The sequence below is a fragment of the Aythya fuligula genome, chromosome 11, assembly GCF_009819795.1.
Source record: "Aythya fuligula isolate bAytFul2 chromosome 11, bAytFul2.pri, whole genome shotgun sequence".
Taxonomy (NCBI): Eukaryota; Metazoa; Chordata; class Aves; order Anseriformes; family Anatidae; genus Aythya; species Aythya fuligula.
In genome coordinates, this window is record NC_045569.1 from 9,236,826 (window position 1) to 9,257,086 (window position 20,261).

A 20,261-nucleotide genomic window follows, 5' to 3' on the forward strand; every position below is an offset into this window, starting at 1 on the left:
ACCGCCTGCACGTTGAAAAACAAAGCCAGTCCCTCCCTCTTGGGAGGTTTAATCCTCTAGCTGGGATTACATCTATCAGTCGATAAACTGTCCTGGAGAGAACGATCCAGCATGGCTGGGTGATAGCTGACACTATCAGCAAACAATGACAGCACTTGGAAATTAGAGCCACACAGGTGGCCGGAAGGTAATGGATCGTTTTCTGCTTTCAGCCTCCCTCTTGCCATATTGCAGCATTTGGGGCAGGCCAGTTCCCATTTCCATGCCTTATTAACCTTGATGGTACAAGCAGAGCCAAGCCAGGTCTGCCTCTGGCTCCAGCATCTCAGTTCCCATTAGCTAATTACAGGCAAGATCGTTTGATTGCCTTTGCAGTGCAGGTCCTGGGTGCCTCGAACGGGGCACCAGGGATTAGAAGCCACTTTGGAAACACCAGCTGCAGCCCCGCAGAGTAACCCGGGGTGTCAGAAACAACGCACCTCTCCCAGGCAGCACCTGCCTCAACCCTCTGCTGGTCACGTTCCTGCTGTCACCTGCTGGTGGCCGTGAACTCCTGCACCACAGCGCCGTGCAGGACTGTACCAGCCACCACCAGAGAGCTGAGAACAGAGGTTTGTGCCGAAAAGGAGATGCGATGCTCCTTTGGGGCACTTCTCTGAGAGCACCCGTAGCACAGTTTTTACAGGCCTAACTCGCAGGAGGAGGGCCGGCAGGTAAGCCTCATGCCCAGCACAACGTTCTCTTAGGAACTAAGGGACAGAGGAGGCGTTTTGCTCTGTAAGGGGAGTGCCCTCTGCCGACACAGCCGCCCTACAACAGGCAGATCCATTCTGCAACCAGGCTGCAACAAGCACACCCCGCCGGGATGGATGACAGCCCAAAACACGAGGCAGGTGAATACAGTCCCTTTAATGCAGTCAGACACAGGGGAACCACAAGGACAGAACGAGACGAGACCGAGGCACGCCAGGCGGGCAGGGATCAAACAGCAGGCAGAGGGGGGGTGTTGCCAGACCAGAGCATCCCCCAGCACACGAGAGCTGCCCCTGTGTGCTGAGCAGAGCTCTGAGGTCTCGTCTCTGGTGGGCAGAACGGGGAGAAGGGGGAGACCAGAGGGAGGTTACCAGTGGAGCTGGAGGAAGCAGCCTCAGTGCTCTCAGCCAGGGTCGCACAGCCCACCTGTGAGGACAGGAGCCAAGCCCCAGCAGCTCCCAGCTGAGCTGTGGGGCCGAGTCCCAGGGTGAGGAACGTCACGGTGCCACACACCGGGCCTGCCCAAAGCTAGGGAGCCCCGCCAGCAAAGATGAGCTCCAGGGCAGCCTGGATGTCCCCTCCAGTGGCCTGCAGGGCGCGGAGGCTCAGCTCATCATCGTGTATGCCCATGTCTCGCAGCTGCTGCAGCTGGGGTTGCCACTGGCTCTACGGACAGGAAACAAAAGAAGCCAAGGGTAGGTGCGAGAGGCCAAGCAGTAACACGACAGCCTTCCCCACAGCCCCCTCTGCCACACCGGATTCTCCCACCTCTCTGACTCAGAAGTACAATGCTAAGCATGCAAACAGGTCTTGAAAGTTCTTAGTTTTGCTGAGCACACCCCAAATCCCCCAGCCCATCCCTCCCATTCTACCCAGCCCTTTAACATCGCTCTGCTGCGCCTCCTCCAAGCTCTTCTCCCCTTCCAGCTCGCTGTCCTGCCACAGAAGGCAGCTGGAAGAACCACCTCCACCCTGCAGCGCCCAACGCCACGCGGAGCTTTCGCACGACCCCAGAAGAAGAGGCTGAGCCACTGACCTGCAGGCTGGGCTGCCCCGAGGCCTGCAGGGCGTGCTGCAAGGCCTGGCTGAAGAGGTCGTTGGTGATGGGTGTCCCTGACTGGACGCTGGATGACATCGGGGAGGTCCCAGAGGAGTGACCCTAGGAGGAGATGAGGTGTGCAGGGGTCAGGGGGGCGCTCCCCCAGCCCATCTGGAGGAGACCCCAGACTGAGAGGGCTCCCAGAGCTGAGCAGGATTCGCTCTCAGTCAGGAACCATCTCTGCAGTGCAGGACACCCCCAGCTGCTGTACCTGGGTGCCAGGGGTAGGCGTGTGGGAGCTGCTCTCCGGGGTGCTGGCCAGTGCCAGCGCCGTCGCCAGCTCGCTCTGGGTGATGGGCCGGGGCCCTGCAGCCCCCGAGTAGCCAAGGGAAGCCGGGCGGGAGCCAGAAGTGCTGCTGGACGGCGTCGATCTCGTGCTCTGCAAGGAGAGAAAAGCACCTCTGGTGTCAGTGCCCATGTCCCACTAAGGTCCATAGCTCGTGTGCTTATTCCCAGGGATCTCTTCTCTACTGTATTCAAAATTCAAACGTGGAACTTGTTAAAAGAAGCACACCTGGCGATCAGCCGTGTTTTTTTCCAAACCCAACTATTCTAAAGCTGCTGAACTGGCTGTAAGCCTTGTAATATTTCATCCATCAGCTGAAAAACAAAAGACATTTATCTTCACAACACCCCCGTGAGGCAGAGGAACTCGTGCTGTTCTTGAGATAAGAGAGAAAACCTTTAAAGTCTTTAAGAGCTACCTGTTAAACCCATAAAGCAAGCCCAAAACAGCTGCCCCACCTGACCTGGCCTGCCAATTACCTGGTGAAAGTCATCTTCGTCATCAGAGAGACCTTCAAACAGAAAGCCACCTGCAAGAGAAGGAAGAATCACCAGATGCAGAGAACTAGGTGCTGGCAGGAACTGGGCACTGGATGAGAATCCCACAGAGGCCTTGGCCACACAACCAGGCTCAGCCCCAGCTAAGGCACAGGTTAAGCCCCTAATTTGTGCAAAACAGAGCCCACAGCACCCTGCTACCCACAGAGATTACACGTGTGTGGCCAGGAGAGGCTCTGAGGTTGCCCTGGCCAGGATCAGCCTCTGTGAACACAACCCAGCAAACCACAACACACGCTCCTCCTCGCTCAGGAGCCCAAACTTCTTTTGCCTCCAGCCCGGGGAAGGCTCTGTGTCAGCCCCAGCAGGGATTTTCCTGCAGATGAGGCCCGCAGGCTGCACGCACCTGGCATGTCGCGGTAGGAGCCGGAGGACATGCCTCGGGAGGACGTCTCCGGGGCGGGGAGCGGGGTGCTGCCCGCCACCGAGTGCAGCACCAGCACGATGGCGTTCACCAGGGCAGGGTGAGCTGGGATTAGCCTGGAGAGAGGGGGGGAAAATAAATCACGTGCATGAGGGGGCTGAGAAAGCAGCAGCTTGATACAAGCAAAGAAATTAATAAAGCCAACACCACTTCAGATGCTGACTGTGGCTGCCCAGCAGCAAAGTGCTCCCCATTTGGGTGGGAAAAGTACTAAACAGGAGCACAACAAAGGCACGGCCCAGTCACTGCGCCAGCTTACGTGTCCAGCATGTTGGGGTCTGCAAACACTGAGAAGAGATCCTTGTCCTGCAGCACTCCTGGGAGGGACCAGGAGACGTGACCAGTACGAGACAGGATACAAATCCACAGGAGCCGGTTAAATCATGGGAAGAAAACAAACGAATTGTTTTTCAGGAAGTGAGTGAGTCACAAAAAAACACAGTAAGCACTCTATTATTGTTCTCTGAAACCTTTTGTGCCTTCCTAGAGAGAGGCTGAATCACAGCCACACCCCCGGGATGGGGCTTCCCCAGCAGGATCAACCCTGGCACCCAGCTGGCTGTGAGAAGTTGCGACCCCATCCCATACGTCAGGAATTAAACAATCTTTAATAGTTTATTTTAGTGCTTAAATTAAAGTGTTTGTTTTATACTGAAGCCATCTTTATCTGGCTTCCTTCAGACCCTCTGGGTGACGTCTGGACTCACCCAAAGCAACCGGGTCACTGCTGAGGCCAGGAGTAGCCACAATGATCTGATCCAGCGACTCCTTGTTCCCCAGCATTTTGAAGACCTGCCAGAGAAATCAGAAGGGATCAGCAGCAGCACGCAACAAGGCCCCACTCAGAGCCTTTCTTCAGCGAGGAAGACAGACAAAAGGCAGCCAGACAAATTGTGCAGCCTCGCTCACCGCATCTCTGTAGGCAGGGCTGCTGTGCAGGGCAGTGTGAAGCACCCGGAACTCCCGAACCGCTGCCACCTTATCCACAGGCTCTGAGAGAGGAAAGACAGCACTCCCAGCTCCCAGGCATGCAAAAACATATAAATGTACCTTCCTACATGCACAGGAGGAAGCATATTAAGGTAACGGCCCTAAATTAACACAATTTATTCTACAATTAGGCACACGTGAGCCTGGTTTTCCCCTCAACCTAGAGTATGTAGACATTTCATTCCTGATTCTCTGGCAACACCCTAAAACCAAGCACAACCACGTAAGGCAGGGATGTTTGCTCGCCCCGTGACATGATTCATTCCCTAACCCTACCCCACTTGCTGCTGTGAGAGGTGGAAAACCCTGCACCAGCCTCCCAGAAGCAAATCCCCAAGAGGACCCGTGCTGTTCCTCACACACCGCCTCCTCCTCACCTGGTTTCTGGTCGGGCTCGGGCCAGGACTTGCGCAGCACGTGAACAGTGGAGCCCGACTGGATGCCATAAAAATCAAGCGTCTGGTCATCCCTCAGCTTACGGCCACAGTAGATTAGATCTAGAGGAAGAGAAAAACACGTCAAGACAAGACAAACACCTACAATGTGCTCAGAAAGTGCTCAGAGTCCTTAAGAACCAAGAACTGTGTGGGGACATTGCCCTGCCCACGGGGATAACACCCTGCCCGCTGAGCTGCTTCATCATGACAGGAAAAACGAGAGGAAATCCCAGCTGATATTCACAGATACATCTTCGCTGCCTCCTTTAGAAGGGCTGAGCTCTCTCCAGCAGACATGCTGGTGTCAGTAAACTACGCCAAAAGTCTCCTTAACAAGCACACCGACCCCACAATGCGCTCAGACAGCTGCAGCAGAGCCTCTGGACCCCCCTGGAGCACCTGCCCGCTCACACAAACCCCCCCGGCGGGTACCGATGAGCTCGGGGTCGGGCACGGACTCCTGCAGCCGGCCGGTGATGAGCTGCTTGAGGCAGGAGATGCTGCAGCCGCCCAGCGGGCACTCGCCCAGCTCCGTCTCGGGCAGGCGCAGGATGGACTTGGGGGCCAGCGGCTGGTCCGCCAGCTTCACGGCGATGTGCCACTCGGGCAGCGCCATGCCGGGGGACGGCAACTGCGGGGCGAGGCCGCCGAAAGCCTCCGGAACCGCTCCGGAGCTCCCCGGGGGGGGTTCTGGGGGGGGTCCCGGGGGGTCCCGGCCGAGCGCGGCCCCGGAGCTCCCCTCACACGCCGCCGCCGCTTCTCTTCCGGCAACACAACGCCGGAAACGGAAATACCGCTCCCGCCCCGCCGCGGGGGAGCCCTGGGAAGTGTAGTACGCTAAGGGAGGCTCCGCTGATTGGTCAGCCTGGAGGGGAGGTGGAAGGGAGAACCAATGGGAGGCCGGCTGGGGGTTTAAAAGCGGGAGGGGGGGGTGTAGAACCTTTTTGTCGCCCGGGGCGCGGTGGGAGGCGGCGGCCCCGCGGCGCCTCCCGGCGGGGGGGGATTGCAGGGTAAAGGGGGGGCTGCATGGAAACGGGGGGCTGGCAGCAGGGCCTGAGGCACGGCGGGAGCAGCCCCTAGCTCCCAGCAAGGCTCGGCAGGAGGGCAGCTGTCCTGGGGGCTGGGAGCCCATGGGGAGGCATCCCCGCTGCTCCCCTCCCCATGTGCACGGGCTACCTGTGTCAGCAGCACCGAATTAAATGTTCCCGTCCTTCCCCCAGCTCTTCTTGCTGAGGAGGAGTTTCTGTAGGGCAGCTCAACCCTCCCACAGCAAAAGGAGCTGAGTTCCCCAGGCTCAGGGAGCTTCAGGAGCATCTGCTGCTCCATCTCCTCACAGGATCCCAAAAAAGGAGAAGCTGCTCCTCTGCCCCCAAAACCTGTGCCAGCCTGCTCGCTTTTCTGACAGGAAGGGCTGTTTATGTTCTAAAAAAAGCCAAGTTACCATGAAAGTCCAGAAAGGCTGCAAGAGCCACATACCAGGCAAGTTTTCCGTCCTAACAGTTCTTTAAATGGCTCGTGCCTCAGACAGCGACACAGCACGCTCTGCACAGCGGCGCTCCCAGTTCTGCTTTCGGAGTTGCAGACACGCAGGGTTCAGCCCGAGTGCAAAGCCTGGCCTTACCCAGCACCTGGAGCAAGGAGACCCAGCCCCTCCCTAAAGAAGGCAAGAAATACCACCGTGTAGTTTTAAGACTAATGTTTTATTTGTTTTCCTACAAATAAGTCAGTTGTGACAAACCTAAAGGTGGACAAACCTAAAGGTGACGAGCCTACTTTAGTGTCATCCTATTAGTGTTACACAGGAAACGTGAACAACCCTCCCTCTACCTTCAGAGCCTCAGCACAGCTACCAGGAGGAGCCGCCAGCCCCTGAACCTCAGCCTGAGGGGTCGCTGCGCTTCCTCTGCTAAAAACAAAACCAAATCTCTAGTCACAAACTGGCCGAACCATGGCAGGGCCGTTAAAACTCTTACTGCTCGTTACTACTTGGTACCTCACCGGATTAGGACACCAACAGTCAAACAAGAGTGGTCCGAAGCGAAGGGAGAGCTCCCCGAAGACCTGCAGCAACTTCTTCCCTGCAAGGGGTGTGGGGGCGCCCCGGGTGGCTGCCAGCAGCCCCTCTAGAAGCACTTGCGGTGGACGATGGAGGGGCCGGACTCGTCGTACTCCTGCTTGCTGATCCACATCTGCTGGAAGGTGGAGAGGGAGGCCAGGATGGAGCCGCCGATCCAGACGGAGTACTTGCGCTCCGGCGGGGCGATGATCTTGATCTTCATGGTGCTGGGCGCCAGGGCCGTGATCTCCTTCTGCATCCTGTCGGCGATGCCCGGGTACATGGTGGTGCCGCCCGACAGCACGGTGTTGGCGTACAGGTCCTTGCGGATGTCCACGTCGCACTTCATGATGGAGTTGAAGGTGGTCTCGTGGATGCCGCAGGACTCCATGCCCAGGAAGGAGGGCTGGAAGATGGCCTCGGGGCAGCGGAACCGCTCGTTGCCGATGGTGATCACCTGCCCATCGGGCAGCTCGTAGCTCTTCTCCAGCGAGGAGGACGAGGCGGCCGTGGCCATCTCCTGCTCGAAGTCCAGGGCGACGTAGCACAGCTTCTCCTTGATGTCCCGCACGATCTCCCTCTCGGCCGTGGTGGTGAAGCTGTAGCCGCGCTCCGTCAGGATCTTCATCAGGTAGTCCGTGAGGTCGCGGCCGGCCAGGTCGAGGCGCAGGATGGCGTGGGGCAGCGCGTAGCCCTCGTAGATGGGCACGGTGTGGGTGACGCCGTCGCCGGAGTCCATCACGATGCCGGTGGTGCGGCCGGAGGCGTAGAGAGACAGCACGGCCTGGATGGCCACGTACATGGCCGGGGTGTTGAAGGTCTCAAACATGATCTGGGTCATCTTCTCCCGGTTGGCTTTAGGGTTGAGGGGCGCCTCGGTGAGCAGCACCGGGTGCTCCTCCGGGGCCACGCGCAGCTCGTTGTAGAAGGTGTGGTGCCAGATCTTCTCCATGTCGTCCCAGTTGGTGACGATGCCGTGCTCGATGGGGTACTTCAGGGTGAGGATGCCCCTCTTGCTCTGCGCCTCGTCGCCCACGTAGCTGTCCTTCTGCCCCATGCCCACCATCACACCCTGGTGCCGGGGGCGCCCCACGATGGAGGGGAACACAGCCCGGGGAGCATCATCCCCCGCGAAGCCCGCCTTGCACATGCCTGAGCCATTGTCCACCACGAGGGCAGCGATCTCCTCGTCTGCCATGCTGAATGCACCTGGGGGACAAGGAGGAGGGGTCACAGAGCACCTCTGCAAGGGCCCTGCCCTTGTGTGATGAAGGACCAGAGGGGTCAGGACACTGGAAATGGCCAGGGAGTGAGAAAGGCAATAAGGAGACTCCAAGACAGGTCATGGGGGTGCCAGAAAGGCAGCAGGGTGACCTAACCCCCACCCACAGCACGCACACCCTGAGGAGCCAGGCCACCCACAACATCCTCCCCCTCCCCCCCTCCCCCAAAAAAAAAACCTCCCCAGAGAGGCCCTCTTCTCCCCTGGTCCCCCCAAAAAACCTTAGGGACATCCCCTTTTCCCTTACCAAAAAAAGGGCCTCAAGGACACCCCCCGCCTTTTTCCCTCAAAAAAAGGAGAAAAACAAAGAAAATTTCTCTTCCCACCCCCACTCCAAGCCTCCTGAGGGCCACCCTCCTCCCCACAAAGAAAACCTTCAGGGCACCCCATCTCCCTCCACCCCAAAACCCCTCAATAACACCCCCTCTTTCCCCCCACCCCAAAAAGACCCCCAGGACACCCCCCCACCCTCCCAAAACCCCCGGGGGGCACAAACCCTCCCCCCAAAAAGGCCCCTGAGGGCTGCCCCCCTCACCCTACCCCCAAAAAACCCCCCTCAGGGCTGCCCTTCCGCTCCCCACATCCCCCAAAACCCTCCAGGGCCGCCCCCTGCCCCCTATTTCCCCAGGATCCCCCGGTACCCCCCACACCGCCGCCCCCCTCAGCACCACCTGCGCCGCCGCCGCCTCGCCTCCGACTGCCGGGCCCCGCCCCGCTCCCCTCCTTTTATCCCCCCGGAACCGGAAGCCGCTCCATCCTCGCCGTCCCATTGGCCGAACCCCTTTTCCCTCACCATCCCTCCCGCCCCTTCCGGGCTCCGCCGTTGCCGGGGCCGCACCCGGAAGCTCCCGCCTCGCTTCCGGGGCCGGGCACCGCCCCCCCTCCCCCGCGGCCCCGTTTCCGGTGGGGCTGAGGCGGGGCGGGCCCGGGGCCGGGGGGGCGGTGGCGGCGGCGGGCGGGGCCCGGGCGGCAGCGCGAGGGGGGCCGCAGGCGGCACGGCCGGGCCGAGGCACAGGTAACGGAGCCCGGGGAGCCCGGGGGGAAAGCTGGGGGCCGCGGGGAGGCAGCGCCGGGGGGCGGGGGAGGCGCCGGGAACGGGGTTGGGGGAGCCCCGGGGGAGGGTTTGAGGCCCCCCCCCCGGTGGGCTCGGGGCTGGGCCCGCGGGGTCTGGGGGCTGTTGGAGCTTTGTTCGGCGTTGGGACGCGCCGGGGGGGTTGAATTGGTGGAAATTCACCCCAAATTTGGAACCCGGGGGGGTCACCGGGACGGTGCCAGGCCCTGAACCGGGCGGTGAAGCCCGCAGCGGGCTCGCTGCCCCGCCAGCCCCCTCGCCGTCGCCCTCCCTCTCGCTATCGCGACATGTCGTGAGGCTGCGACGCCTCCGTGTTCGGAGCTCGCCTCCTCGGGGTGCTCTCGGGGGTCCCCCAAAGCCCGGCGTGGCCCCGCAGGGAGCTCACCGTGAGCTGCCCGAGGCGATCGGGCCGCTGATCGCCCCATTTCCCCCTTTATTTCCCCCTTTATTGCCCCATTTCCCCCTTTATTGCCCCATTTCCCCCCCTATTCCCTCACACGAGCTTTCGAGACCCCTCAGTTCCCCTCGAGGCCACCCTGGAGCCGCCTCCCCCGGGGTGCTGGCTTTCGGAGGGTCCCTGTGGGTTCAGCCTGCTGGGGGCCGCCCGGCTCTGACCCGGCCCCGCTTGGGGCGGGAGGCGGCCGGGAGGTGCCTCGGCTTGCCGGAGGTTCGCCCGCCCTTTGTTTCCCCCAGGAGGCAGGATTTTGTTCCGGGGGGCAGCGGGGAGACCTGGTTCAGCGGCTCCTTGCGTTGCAAAGCTCGGCGGGGCCCTCCCTGCCAGCAGGACGAGGAGTCCGGCAGAGGCTGATGGCGAGCAGAAGTGCAGCCATCGGAGCTCTGTGTCTTTTCTGGGGGGTTTTGCCCGAAAAGAAGCCTGGTGCTGGCTCAGAATAGGGTTTCCAGGGCGTTTTCCCCAAGAAAATCGGAGTGGGAGCGGAGGCAGGAGCTGCCCCGTGCCCTGCTGGGGGTTTTGGGCTGCCTTTCCTCACCTTGGGGAAAAAAAAACAACAGCTAAAAATAGTGTTTGGTGTTGGAAGCGCAAAGAAAGGGGTGAAACAATGAAAGCATTAAAGACCCGGGAGAGGAGCGGCCCACGATAAAGCCTTGCACGTTTCTTGATAGAAATATGGTGAGATCAGGGCCCGGCCGTCTCCTTTTAAGGCAGTGTTTTCAGAAGGAGCGAGCCCCAAACGCTAAAGCCAGTGTTTCAGGAGCGATTGCTGAGCAGGCAGGGGAGGATTGCGGGGGAAAACGAGCGGCTGGGCCGGCGGACAAAGGCATTTCAGCTGCTGTCCTGTCCGCAGGGCACACGAAGCCGAGGTTCTAGCAAATGTGTTCGGCTCGCAGATACAATTAAACGGGCCGAAAATTGAATGCAAGTTTGAGCCCGGGGCTGTTAAACACGGAGCTGATTGTTTCACGGTCTCCTGCACAGGAAAGAGTATTGGCTTTGCACTCTATTTATCCTCTTCCTGGGGAAAAGATGAAAGCGGTTTATATTCATACGGACAAATATTTGCCTCTCTTTCAGATTCCGCCCGTCTCCCAAGGCCGGGGCTCGAACCCTGCCCGCTGCAGCCCCGGCGCCCCCCTCTCTTCCCAGCCATGCTCCGGGCGGGATGAAGCTGGAAGCCGTGGTCGAGCAGCTGCAGAAGCAGCAGCAGAAGCAGCAAAGCCCTCTGCAGATGGATTCCAGGGAGCGGCAGCAGAGGCAGCTGCGGGAGGCCCAGCTGCTCTACACGCAGCAGCTGGCGGTGCAGCAGGCAGTGCTGGCAGCCACGGCCGGCCGGCCTTCGGGCGGCTCCAGCGGGGGTTCCCTGGGCAGAGGCCCGGCCGGCGCCGGGGCCGCGCGGGCTTTCGACGAGAGCAGCATGAATTCGGAGCCGGAAGAGGAGGAGGAGGAGGAGGACGAGGAAGAGGAGGAAGACGAGGAGGAGGAGGAAGGCGGGTTGGAAGGCGGAGATCTGGAGGACGGCGCCGATGTGACTGGGAAGGAGCCGTGCTCCGCTCTGAAATACTTCCACGCTCCCAAAGCCGCCCAGCACAACCAAAGAGTGGCCTCGACCTCCAACCCTCCTCCGGCCGCGGGGCACCCGCGGGGACAGCAGGGCAGAGAAGAACAGGGTAAAGACACTGCCAAGCAGCCCTACTCCGGCTCCCCGGCCGCGCGCTGGAGGTTGGACGAGCAGCTCAAGCAGGTGAGTGCTGCCCTCGGTCCCTCCTCCCTCCCGGGGCCGTGTCTGCAGCCCGGCTGCTGCGGGAAGGGGGCAGGAGCAGAGCTGTGCTTCCCCGCTGCGTTCCCCTTGGTTTTTCTCTGAGACCTGCAGCTCAGCTCGCTTTGCAGGTGCAGGTTTGGTAGCTCAATGCCAGAGGATCGGTGATTCTTTCTGCTATGAGCAGGTGTTTCGGGCAGTACAGCGCTTGTGGGCTGTGTTGGTGCAGAGCTGGCCTGCACAGCCTTTTGGGGACGTTTCCAGCATCTGTAGCTGTTCAGAAATGGGGCTGAGGGGCTGCGTGGCTTCAATTAAAAGAACAAAATGAAGAGTGGGCTTTAGCTGTCCTCTCCTACAGGTGTTAGCCCAAGTGTGAGCGGGGTTAGGTTTTCAGATTGTTTTTTGTCTGAGCTCAGAAGCCTTGTACGGACAAAACCAGATCTGTTTTCTTTCCCTCCTCCCCTCTTGCAAACATGATGGTGTATAAAGGCCCAAGCTGCGCAGCGGCGGCTGATAAACGGTGAAAAGTCTGCTGCTGGTCGCACACACGGGATTATTTGCTTTACACTTTCATGGGCAGTGGTTTGAGGGGGAACTGTTAAACCTCCACAAGTCTTATTACTTCTCCCAGCCTGCTCAGAGCCCGCTGCAGGCTCCTGCCCTGTGGTTTCTCCATGCTGGCTTCTCCAGAAGAGCTGCCCCAAACGAGGAGCTGACTTGTGCTGTTGTAGGGAAACGAAGGGTGCCTGTGTCAATTGGGGCACAATCACTACAGAAACTCCTTCAGGATTTGCTGGATTGTAATGGCTGACAAAAACTTCCTCTTTTGGGCTGGGGAATGCTGGGCAGGACTCTGGTTTCAGGGGCTCAGCCTCAAAAATACACCGAGGCTTCGGCTGTTTGTGCTCCTAGCCTGGCGGGTGCCACCAGGGATGGCATCGTGCTTCGTGGCAGTCCTTGCCTATCTCGTGAGAGTCTGTGAGTCGCAACGAATTGGCTCGGGAGGGCAGCTCCAAGCGTGTTGTGGCAGGCACAGCGTGGCAGAGCAGCGCTGTCCGAGCTGTTTTCCACCTGATGTGCCATGAACTGGCGCTGAGGCAGCTGCTTCGGCCCAGATCCGTGGCATTTCTGCAGCCATCGAGTGTTTGCGTGGTGGCTGCAGCCTAAACTACTCTGACTTTAGGCCAGTGTGGTGGGGAAGGAGAGGTGCACGAAGCTCTGGGAAGCAAAACTTAATCCTTGCCGTGTCAAATGGATCCGTTTCAGTACAACAGGTAAAGAAAGGAGCTGGTGAAACTTGTGGATGTCAAAGTCCTGGAGGAGCACCAGCCCTGCCGCAGCAGCTCCAGGGGTGGGAAAGGGAGGGAGAGGATGGCAGGAAGCGGGCAGGCTCTCGTGCTGCCCCAAGGTCGATCTGTTCCTGGCCCTGAAGGTGGAGTGCTGGGCTGGAGGGGCGCCTGCTGTGCCCCAAGGTGTCCCCGTGCCAGTCCCGCAGGTGAGCAGGGCCATTAGGGTGCTGCGGCACGCTCCAAAGGCCCCGTCGAGGCTCATATTCATGCTGCAGGTGAGGTATATTCACCTTGAGTAGGGTAAATATTGCAGCTCAGCTTGTTTGCGTTCGCCAGCGCAGCCTGCATACCAGGGAGTAAAAATTTAACTGCGGGACCGGAGCCGGGGAGCTGCGAGGAGGTGGGAATACCCAGGCAGGGGGGCAGTTTGCTGCTGGGACTGCAGAGGGGCACCAAAACATGCCTGCGGCTGCAACCTGCCCCCGTAATCCTGAAATCTGAACTGCAGCACACTGCCCCGCTTCAGGTGTTCCATTTGAGGTGTGTACCTCAGAGGTACCCGGCTTTTCCTTTTGTTTTCCTGTGAAATGGTTGATTTGGGGCAGGAAAATCTGGGTGAGATGCAGAAGGGGCTGCGTTCTGCGGCTGATTTCCCAAACGGTTCCTCCCCTTGTGTGTTTTTTTTTAAGCTGCCGTTGAGGCTGGAGGCGAATAACCTGCGAGTTTACGCTGCTCCCAGCTAGGTCTGCCCGGGGAGTATTTGTGGTATGCGTAATGGCTGCTGCTCGCGGAGGGGAGAAAGTCACTCCTGTTCCTTCCTTGAGCGTGACTCGTTCCCCCAAAAGCGACGTCCTCGCAGAGGAGCACATCTTGAACGCGTCAGGCTGCGGCTGCCCGGGAGGCACGCGGCGTGGAGGTGGCAGGAAGGTGGAGGGAGGCTCCCGGGGAGGCGAAGCCCGGCTCCATTCACTGCCGGCCAGCCAAGTAAATAATTGTACGACAAGCCGGCAGACAAAAGAGCTGGCTCAGCTTCTGACCCAGGGGCGGTGGGAATCCCGGCAGCACAAAACACCGAGGGAGGGAGTGGACTTGCTCGGCAGGCCGAAAGCCGAGCAGGGGGTGTGCTCAGCTCGGCCCACAACCCCTGCCCGAATCCAGCGCCGCTCCCACGTCCCTCCTCGCAAGGGCGCTGGGGCCGCCCGCCTCTCCCCAAAGAAAAAGCAGCTTTGAATTCCCCAGGTGAAAACTGGCAGCTGGCGGGCTGTGGGTTCTCGTCCTGCGGTCCCTCACACAGCTTGGCAGTGGTTTAGGTTACCGGGGAGAGGCAGGAGGGGCAGCACCCCGGCTCCTGTCTCTTTGCTGCCTGCCCAAACTCCTTTTTCCCACCCAGGCTGGTGCAGCACGAGCGGTTTTGTGAGGCTGCTCTTCCAGCAGGCAGTTAGTTCGTGCATTCCTTCGCGGAATGTAGAAACAAAGGCAGGGTTTTGAGGCACCAGCTGATATCTCGTGCCCTCCTAAACCCAGCGAGGTAAAGTCTCGGTAAAGCACGCATCTGATTTCAGCCTAGCTCCTGCGCTGTTTTTTTCTAGGCTTGTCTCACGTTAGAGCCTCCGAAATCACCAGTCACTCCTGAAAATCCTGACCTAAACTTTTACAGAGGTCACGCTGTTGATTAAGAGAAGTCAGCTTAAAATAATTACTTGGCTTTTGCTCTAGGCACGAGTGGCTGAGATTCCATAACCTGAAGTATGTGCCTCGAGTGCCGCGCGTATCCAGGTATTGCTCGGGAGACACTCATTAATCCGCGGGGGGTGAAGGTCCCAGGAACAAAAAAGCTGCATCTGGGGCAGCTCGTTTCTTGCCTCCTGCTTATTTCAGAGATCCAGGGCCCAGTTCAAGGGCTGATTCAATTTGAATTCCCGTGGGTCACCGTTCTTTAACGTTGTAGTGGAAGGAGGGTTCCCCATTACCAGGTGACGGCCAACATTTGGTTTCTCGTGTATTAACAGCTTTGTTCTGCAGGAGCAGGTTGTGGGTTTGAAGTGGCCGATGGCTGCTTCTCCTTAATTCGTGGTGTAGGTTTGTTTTGGCAAAGTCTTTGTCCCTGGGATAGCCTGCTTCTGCTGTAGCAACTGAACTGGGGTTTGTATGGATCTGCAGCTTGAAGAGCAGCATCAGTGGCTGGAGCTCAGCTTAGAAAAGACACCAAAATAACCAAAGAACAGGGGGGAGAGGAGAACCAAGAAACCATTGTGGTAATGACCACAAGAGCCAGGTTTCCAGCCCTGCGTGTGCGTGGTTGCACGCTCCCAGGGACTGAGGATGTCCCTGGCTTTCAGTGCTGCACTGCAGAACCCGCGGTTTGTGCTCGGAAGGAAAAGGGACCTGCGGGCAGAAAGCAACAGGGAAGGTGTCTGTCTGTAGGCAGCCTTGAAAAGAAGTCTCACATGCCCATCTGCCTTCTCCCTGGCTGGAAGTCCTGCAGTTAGCTGCTGCTGATGCCACCCAAAAGGGAGAGGCTCGCAGGGGTACAGAATTGCCTAAATGGGCAGGTGAGAGCATCCCGAACCCGCTCTGCTGCTGCCTGCCCAGGGCAAGGCTGCAGCCCGCACACGGCTTGAATCGGGGCATTCCCCCAGATCCTCATCTCATGGGACAAGTGCACAGGATTCATCGGGGCTACGCTGCAGAGCAGCAGCTGGGCTGTATCTGGCAGCAGAGCCACGGGGTAAGGAGCTCATTTATATCCTGGGGAAGATGCGGCTCATTTTTGGGTTCATTCAGGCACTAAATTTATCCTCGGGAACAGTCGCAGCTTGTCTTCCTGGTGCCAATTTGTAGATATTTAGCTGACAGCGGAGATGGTAGGTGGCAAGAGCTCCAACGTGTTGCATTCTTCTGCTTCTGCTTTCTCACTTCAGGGTGGATCTGAGGACCTCTCGGGTGGCGGTGAGAATTTCTCTTCCCATAGCCATGTTAACGCCGAACGCGCCTCCTTGTCACTTGGGTTGTGGTTAACTCGGAGTGTTTGTGAATAGGAGCCCTTCACAAAGAGTCCGACTTTTCCTTTCGGGTGAGGAAATAGATTCCTGTTTTGCAAGTAATTGTGTCGGGGCTGCAGTCGCTAGGTTGAGGGAGCACAAAAGAAACTTTATAAAAACGGGTAATTAATCTGTTAACTCGGGTCCTTTCTTCCCTTTCCTTTCCCATCCTCCCCGCCATTCCTGACATCACTAAAATGTTTTCAGCAACCAACTTTGAAGCTGGAGATCCTGAATTGAGCTCTGTTATTAGGCGGAGTGGGAAGGGTTTATTCCAATTCCAGCAGGGCTTTACCAGGCGGGCTGTGTCCGCAGTAATTATAACTCGGTGCTCCACGCTTGAGAACTTGCAGCTCAGGGCAGTAGTCCTGATCTTATCAGTGTTTTGTACTACAACAGTTTGCTTTATAATAGCATCTGTTTCACTTCCTAAGGCTTAACTCTACCCACAAAAGGAATTTCTGTGGATTCCCTGATAATCCTGAAATTGCTGCCCCTGTACCTTTTCATTGACTCGCTGCTTTCAGTTAACCCAGGGGGTGAGGGAGGGGCTCGCTTCTCCACCACCACACTTTGCCAGGTCTCTACGTGGAGATTTCGGCAGCTTTCTGGCCTGAAATCCACATCTAGGCTGCAGGTCTGCAGTGGAGGGGCGCAGACTGATTTCTGAATTTCAAGCCAGGAGGATTTCTTTTCTTTTTCCTGCTCAGCAGGTTAGAGTTTACCTTTGGAATGGTTTTGTAGTCTGGTGAAACCTTGGTAGACCAGACCAGCTGAGCCGTTTTGCTCTGTCCCTTAGTATTTCCTTCAGATTTTGTCCCTTAATATTTTGCTTTTACAGAGCACAGTGTCTTGTTGCAGCATCTGAGGGAGGGATGTCCTGCAGGCAGGAGTTCAGGCTGCTTGTTTGTAAGGTTTTTGTCCTCAAAAGGGTGAACTGGACGAAGCAGGAGAGTGTTTGGCGCTCTCCTCCCCGCCTGCTGGGTAACTCCTGCGTTGGAGGAAGGGGTTAACTCTGCCTTTCAAACACGGGATTGGAAACCAAAATTGCTCTGGACATCTGAGCTTCCCTCTAATAAGATATTCCAGGTGGTTGGGGAGTAATCCTAAAATAGCCGCAGATATAATTGCTGCTGAAGGCAGGGCCGCAGCCTCGCGGTGAGCGCTCCGGTGGCCCCCGAGGTGCGCCTGGGCGCGGGCTGCTCCGTGCCCGAGCAGCACCCGGCTGCTCCTCCTGCCTTTTTTCTGCAAGGAACTCGGGGTAAACCCATTCCCGTGGTGACTGGGAGCAGTGGGAACGGCTGTTTGTCAAGCACCACAAATTCCCTCGACGCTGGGCGGTGGAGGGAGAGGCAGGGCTCTCCCCAGAGAGCGAGCTGCCTCTCCGCGCGGTGTTTTTTCCTTCCTGCTCCTGCTGCCTGCCTTATACAAAGGTCTTTTAATGACTTGTGAGGATATATTGATTTCTCAGGTTCCTGCTGCTCGTGCAGAAGGCTTCTCAGCACAGGGCAACTTTGTTTTTCTAGGAGGAACGGAGAGGAAGTTTGATACCCACGCTTCCTCCGGGCTCTGTCTCTGTGCAAAATGCATTTTGTGCTCCGAGTGCAGCACCCGCGGCACCTTCAGGGGGCTCTTCGTGGGTTGCCCTGCTCCAGTTGTGCTCAGGTCTCTGTTCCAACCACTGCCACTGCCAGGAACCATTTCCAGCCTGTAATAAAAGTAGCGGGAGGACTGAAGATGCTCGTCCTCATCTGCTGATGCCACCTGCAGTCCCTCACCTCGGATCACTCCATGTCACGCCAGGTGACAGCCAATTTTCTGGACATATGGCAAAACACGGCCAGCTTTAAGCTCCTTTTCACTAGCTAGGGTGGGGGGAGAACTACATCTGTGCTCCCAAACACCTCCCGATGGAGGTACGTATGTTCTGCTTACTTTGTGCATCGACCCTTCACCTTGTGCCTTATTCTAACCACCTTTTCTTCAAAGAAAACAACAAAAGAGCTCCTGAAGAGGCTCTAATCCCATGTGCCGAAATTTTATCAAGTTCAAACCCGCTGGCAGTGGAGAATTGTCTTCTCGAAGCTCCCTTCTCTTCTCTCGTCCTCAAATGTAGTGGAATAAGCTCTCTGCATGACCTGAGTTCCTGATGAAAACAAGTGTTTGGCTTCTGGAGCACCCTCTTTAGGCTCTAACACCGTGAGCAGGGTTGCCCTGGGGATTTATAGCCAAGCACAAACTTGGGAGGAAGGCAGCTCAACCCTCTGAAAGCCATTTTGCCTTGGGTTGGGTAAATTCAGGGATATAAAATAACTGCTGCCCTCTGAAGAGCTTGTTTCCTGCTCTGACTCTTCTCCCAGGTTTGTTGATCTGAGTTAAGTCAGTGGGGTTTTAGGAGCAGCTGGATGTTACCATAATTGGCAAAGAAAAAAACCAAAACACCCATGTTTTTAATCTCTGCTAGCAAAGGACACCCTCGTGAATCCTCCTGCGAACAAAACCGGCCTTCAGATCTCTTCCTAGTGAGGGCTGGGAATTGATCTGCTGTAATAAACAGCTGACATAACAGAAGTGGCAATAATCCCCCATTAAATATCTCTCAGTTGATGGGACTCGCCGGATAATTGACTTTCCAGCAGGAATTACTGGCTCAAACTAAATCAGCAGGCATTAGGGCGGCTCACTGCAGTGGTTTTAAAGGGGGAAATGTGGCTTTGGCTGGCCTTGACAAGAGCTATTCATCTTTCTAATTCAATGGACGTGTCACAACCAGATGACTCGGAGGTTTCGGGTATTGGACCACCTCTCTAATTCACCCGCATTTTCGTGCCGGGGCCTCTCGCTTGCTTCAGCTCTCTCCTGCCTGCTGCGTGTTTGTGGGGGCAGAGGGTGGGCTGAGGCACTGTGCCAGGTGGAGGTGGCTGCGCTCCATCCTCGCGGGGCTCTGGAGCACATCCTGTGTAAAGTTTGTGGTTTAAAGATGCTCGGGCAGCTGGCAGGGTCGGTCTGCTGCTCTCAGTCCTGCCACGCAGCCAGGGGCTGCCTCTGCTGGTTTCCAGCCCTGGTGCTGGTTGCGGGATGATGCTGAGTTACCAAGCACAGCGAGCCTAACCAGAGGAAGCCTTTTAATGCCTAAGGAGAATGAATCTTTATCCAGCAGAGCTGGGTTTCCTTTTCTCTGTGGAACAGCCGGATTCGGCAGCTTGCAGGAGTGGAGGTGCTGGGGCGGAGAGGAGCGTTCCCTTGGAGCATCTCCCTCTTTCCCTTTGGCATACTCGGGTTTTGGCTTTGCAGACAAGCCAGGGGAGGGCAGAAGGGAATTTCCAGGTGAGCAGGGAGCAGGTCCTTCGTCTGGCTAAAAGGACAGAAAGGAGAGCTCTGTGTGAGCAGGGGATGGCTGGGTAGCACCACCACCTTCCAGCGGGGGCTTTTAGCACGTACGCTGGTCAAAGCTCTTTCTAGTTTCTTTGGTCTAAGCCATTCCCTGCCTTTGCGCGGTGTTGTGCCCATGAATGTGTGTCTGCAAGCTTTCTGGAGTTGTCCCCAAAGCCTTTCCCTGGCACCTCTTTCAGCCTCTCGTTCCTCTCTCCCCCTAGAACGGCAGCGTGACCTGGAGCGATGAAGGTGACGGCTGCCGAGGAAGAGAAATTTCACGAGACTTTGCCAAGGTCAGTGCGGTCACAGGGATTGGGGGGGAGGGACTGGCTTTGGGGTTTTCTTCCCCTGAGCTGTGGCAGAAGACGACTACTGAGCCCTCACTGTTTTGAGGGCTCAGAGTTGGCTGGTTTGCATGTGGTCTGTGGAACGGAGCCGGAGCTAAGCCTTGTAACCGGCCTTCTCAAGCTTAAAACCTTGGGCAGTACTTTCTCTGGCTGGGAGAAGAGTGTTTTGTTTCTGGAACCCCATTCGCACTGTGGTAATAGATCTGAAAGTGGCAGCAACGTGTCACATCAGCTAGAGGAATTCATTTTGAACCGAGCTGCCTTTCTGAAAGGGCGCAGCTAATTGCTTCACAAACACAGCGGCGTGTTTTCTTCCCAGGGCTCGGTGTGTGAGCAAGCACAGAGCTGCACAGGAAAAGCACCCCAAAGCCCCTCTTCTTTTGGGCTAGATGAGTACTGAGCAGTTAGCAGCACCTATAGGCACTCTGAACTACATTTTTCTCCCAGTGAATCTTTTGCTTTTCTGTTGATCTGTTTCCCCAAGAGTAACTACAACCAGCAAAAGGTTGCATGGAGTTATGTTGAGTCTTCCTCAATGCAAGCAAGAAGGAATTAAAATCTGCTTTACATGCAGCATTGTCTTCTGTCTTGTTCCTTATCCTCCCGTATCTCGGTGGGACTGACTGCAGCCCTGTCACGTTGTGGCCTCACAGGGTTCTTGACAGGTGAAAATTAGATTTTCTGTGCAAGAAGCGATGCTTGTGCCCGTCCCTTCTGGAAAATCAGCAGGTAACAGCAATGTGCTGCGCCTCTCCTTTGGAATAAGCTTCCTATGGAACTGATTGCATTTTGAAGACTTTTGGTAAAACAATTTCAGCAACAAAGTGTTTCCAGGCTGATTGTTCCTATTGAGGCTTTTCTGGCTTCTTTCAGAGCAGCCTGTCCTGCCAGGCATTAGTTACAGGGAAGCTCTGTTCTTTCACCTCCCCCTTCCAAGGGACTTGGTTTGTCACTTAGGTGACAATCCCCGAAGAGGGGAGTTGTGAGGCTAGGAGAAGCTGCAGAGAAGTTTCCCACGCAGTGCCCCAAAGGTACAGACC

The 20,261-nt window shown here is 57.2% G+C and overlaps 3 protein-coding genes across 3 annotated transcripts in view; 1 reads left to right on the forward strand and 2 right to left on the reverse strand.

Annotated features, from left to right (window-relative positions):
• Positions 1-895: 895 nt before the first annotated feature.
• Positions 896-5,307, reverse strand: UBL7 (ubiquitin like 7). Its single transcript, XM_032194848.1, has 10 exons — positions 4,979-5,307; positions 4,487-4,606; positions 4,029-4,111; positions 3,827-3,911; positions 3,379-3,436; positions 3,042-3,175; positions 2,618-2,667; positions 2,064-2,231; positions 1,790-1,912; positions 896-1,419 (listed from the first exon to the last, which is right to left on the reverse strand). The coding sequence occupies exons 1-10, from the start codon at positions 5,160-5,162 to the stop codon at positions 1,282-1,284; spliced, it is 1,143 nt and encodes a 380-aa protein (XP_032050739.1). The 5' UTR covers positions 5,163-5,307; the 3' UTR covers positions 896-1,281.
• Positions 5,308-6,227: 920 nt separating this feature from the next.
• Positions 6,228-8,581, reverse strand: LOC116493419 (actin, cytoplasmic type 5). The gene is made up of 2 exons (XM_032194808.1): positions 8,556-8,581; positions 6,228-7,811 (listed from the first exon to the last, which is right to left on the reverse strand). The coding sequence occupies exon 2, from the start codon at positions 7,798-7,800 to the stop codon at positions 6,670-6,672; it is 1,131 nt and encodes a 376-aa protein (XP_032050699.1). The 5' UTR covers positions 7,801-7,811; positions 8,556-8,581; the 3' UTR covers positions 6,228-6,669.
• A 284-nt stretch (positions 8,582-8,865) lies between these two features.
• The window catches only part of ARID3B (AT-rich interaction domain 3B), a 29,121-nt gene continuing 17,725 nt past the window's right edge, over positions 8,866-20,261 (forward strand). The window contains exons 1-3 of the mRNA XM_032194899.1: positions 8,866-8,899; positions 10,488-11,154; positions 19,096-19,167. Coding sequence (XP_032050790.1) covers positions 10,576-11,154; positions 19,096-19,167 — 651 coding nt within the window. The 5' untranslated portion in view covers positions 8,866-8,899; positions 10,488-10,575. The remainder of the gene's footprint in view (positions 8,900-10,487; positions 11,155-19,095; positions 19,168-20,261) is intronic.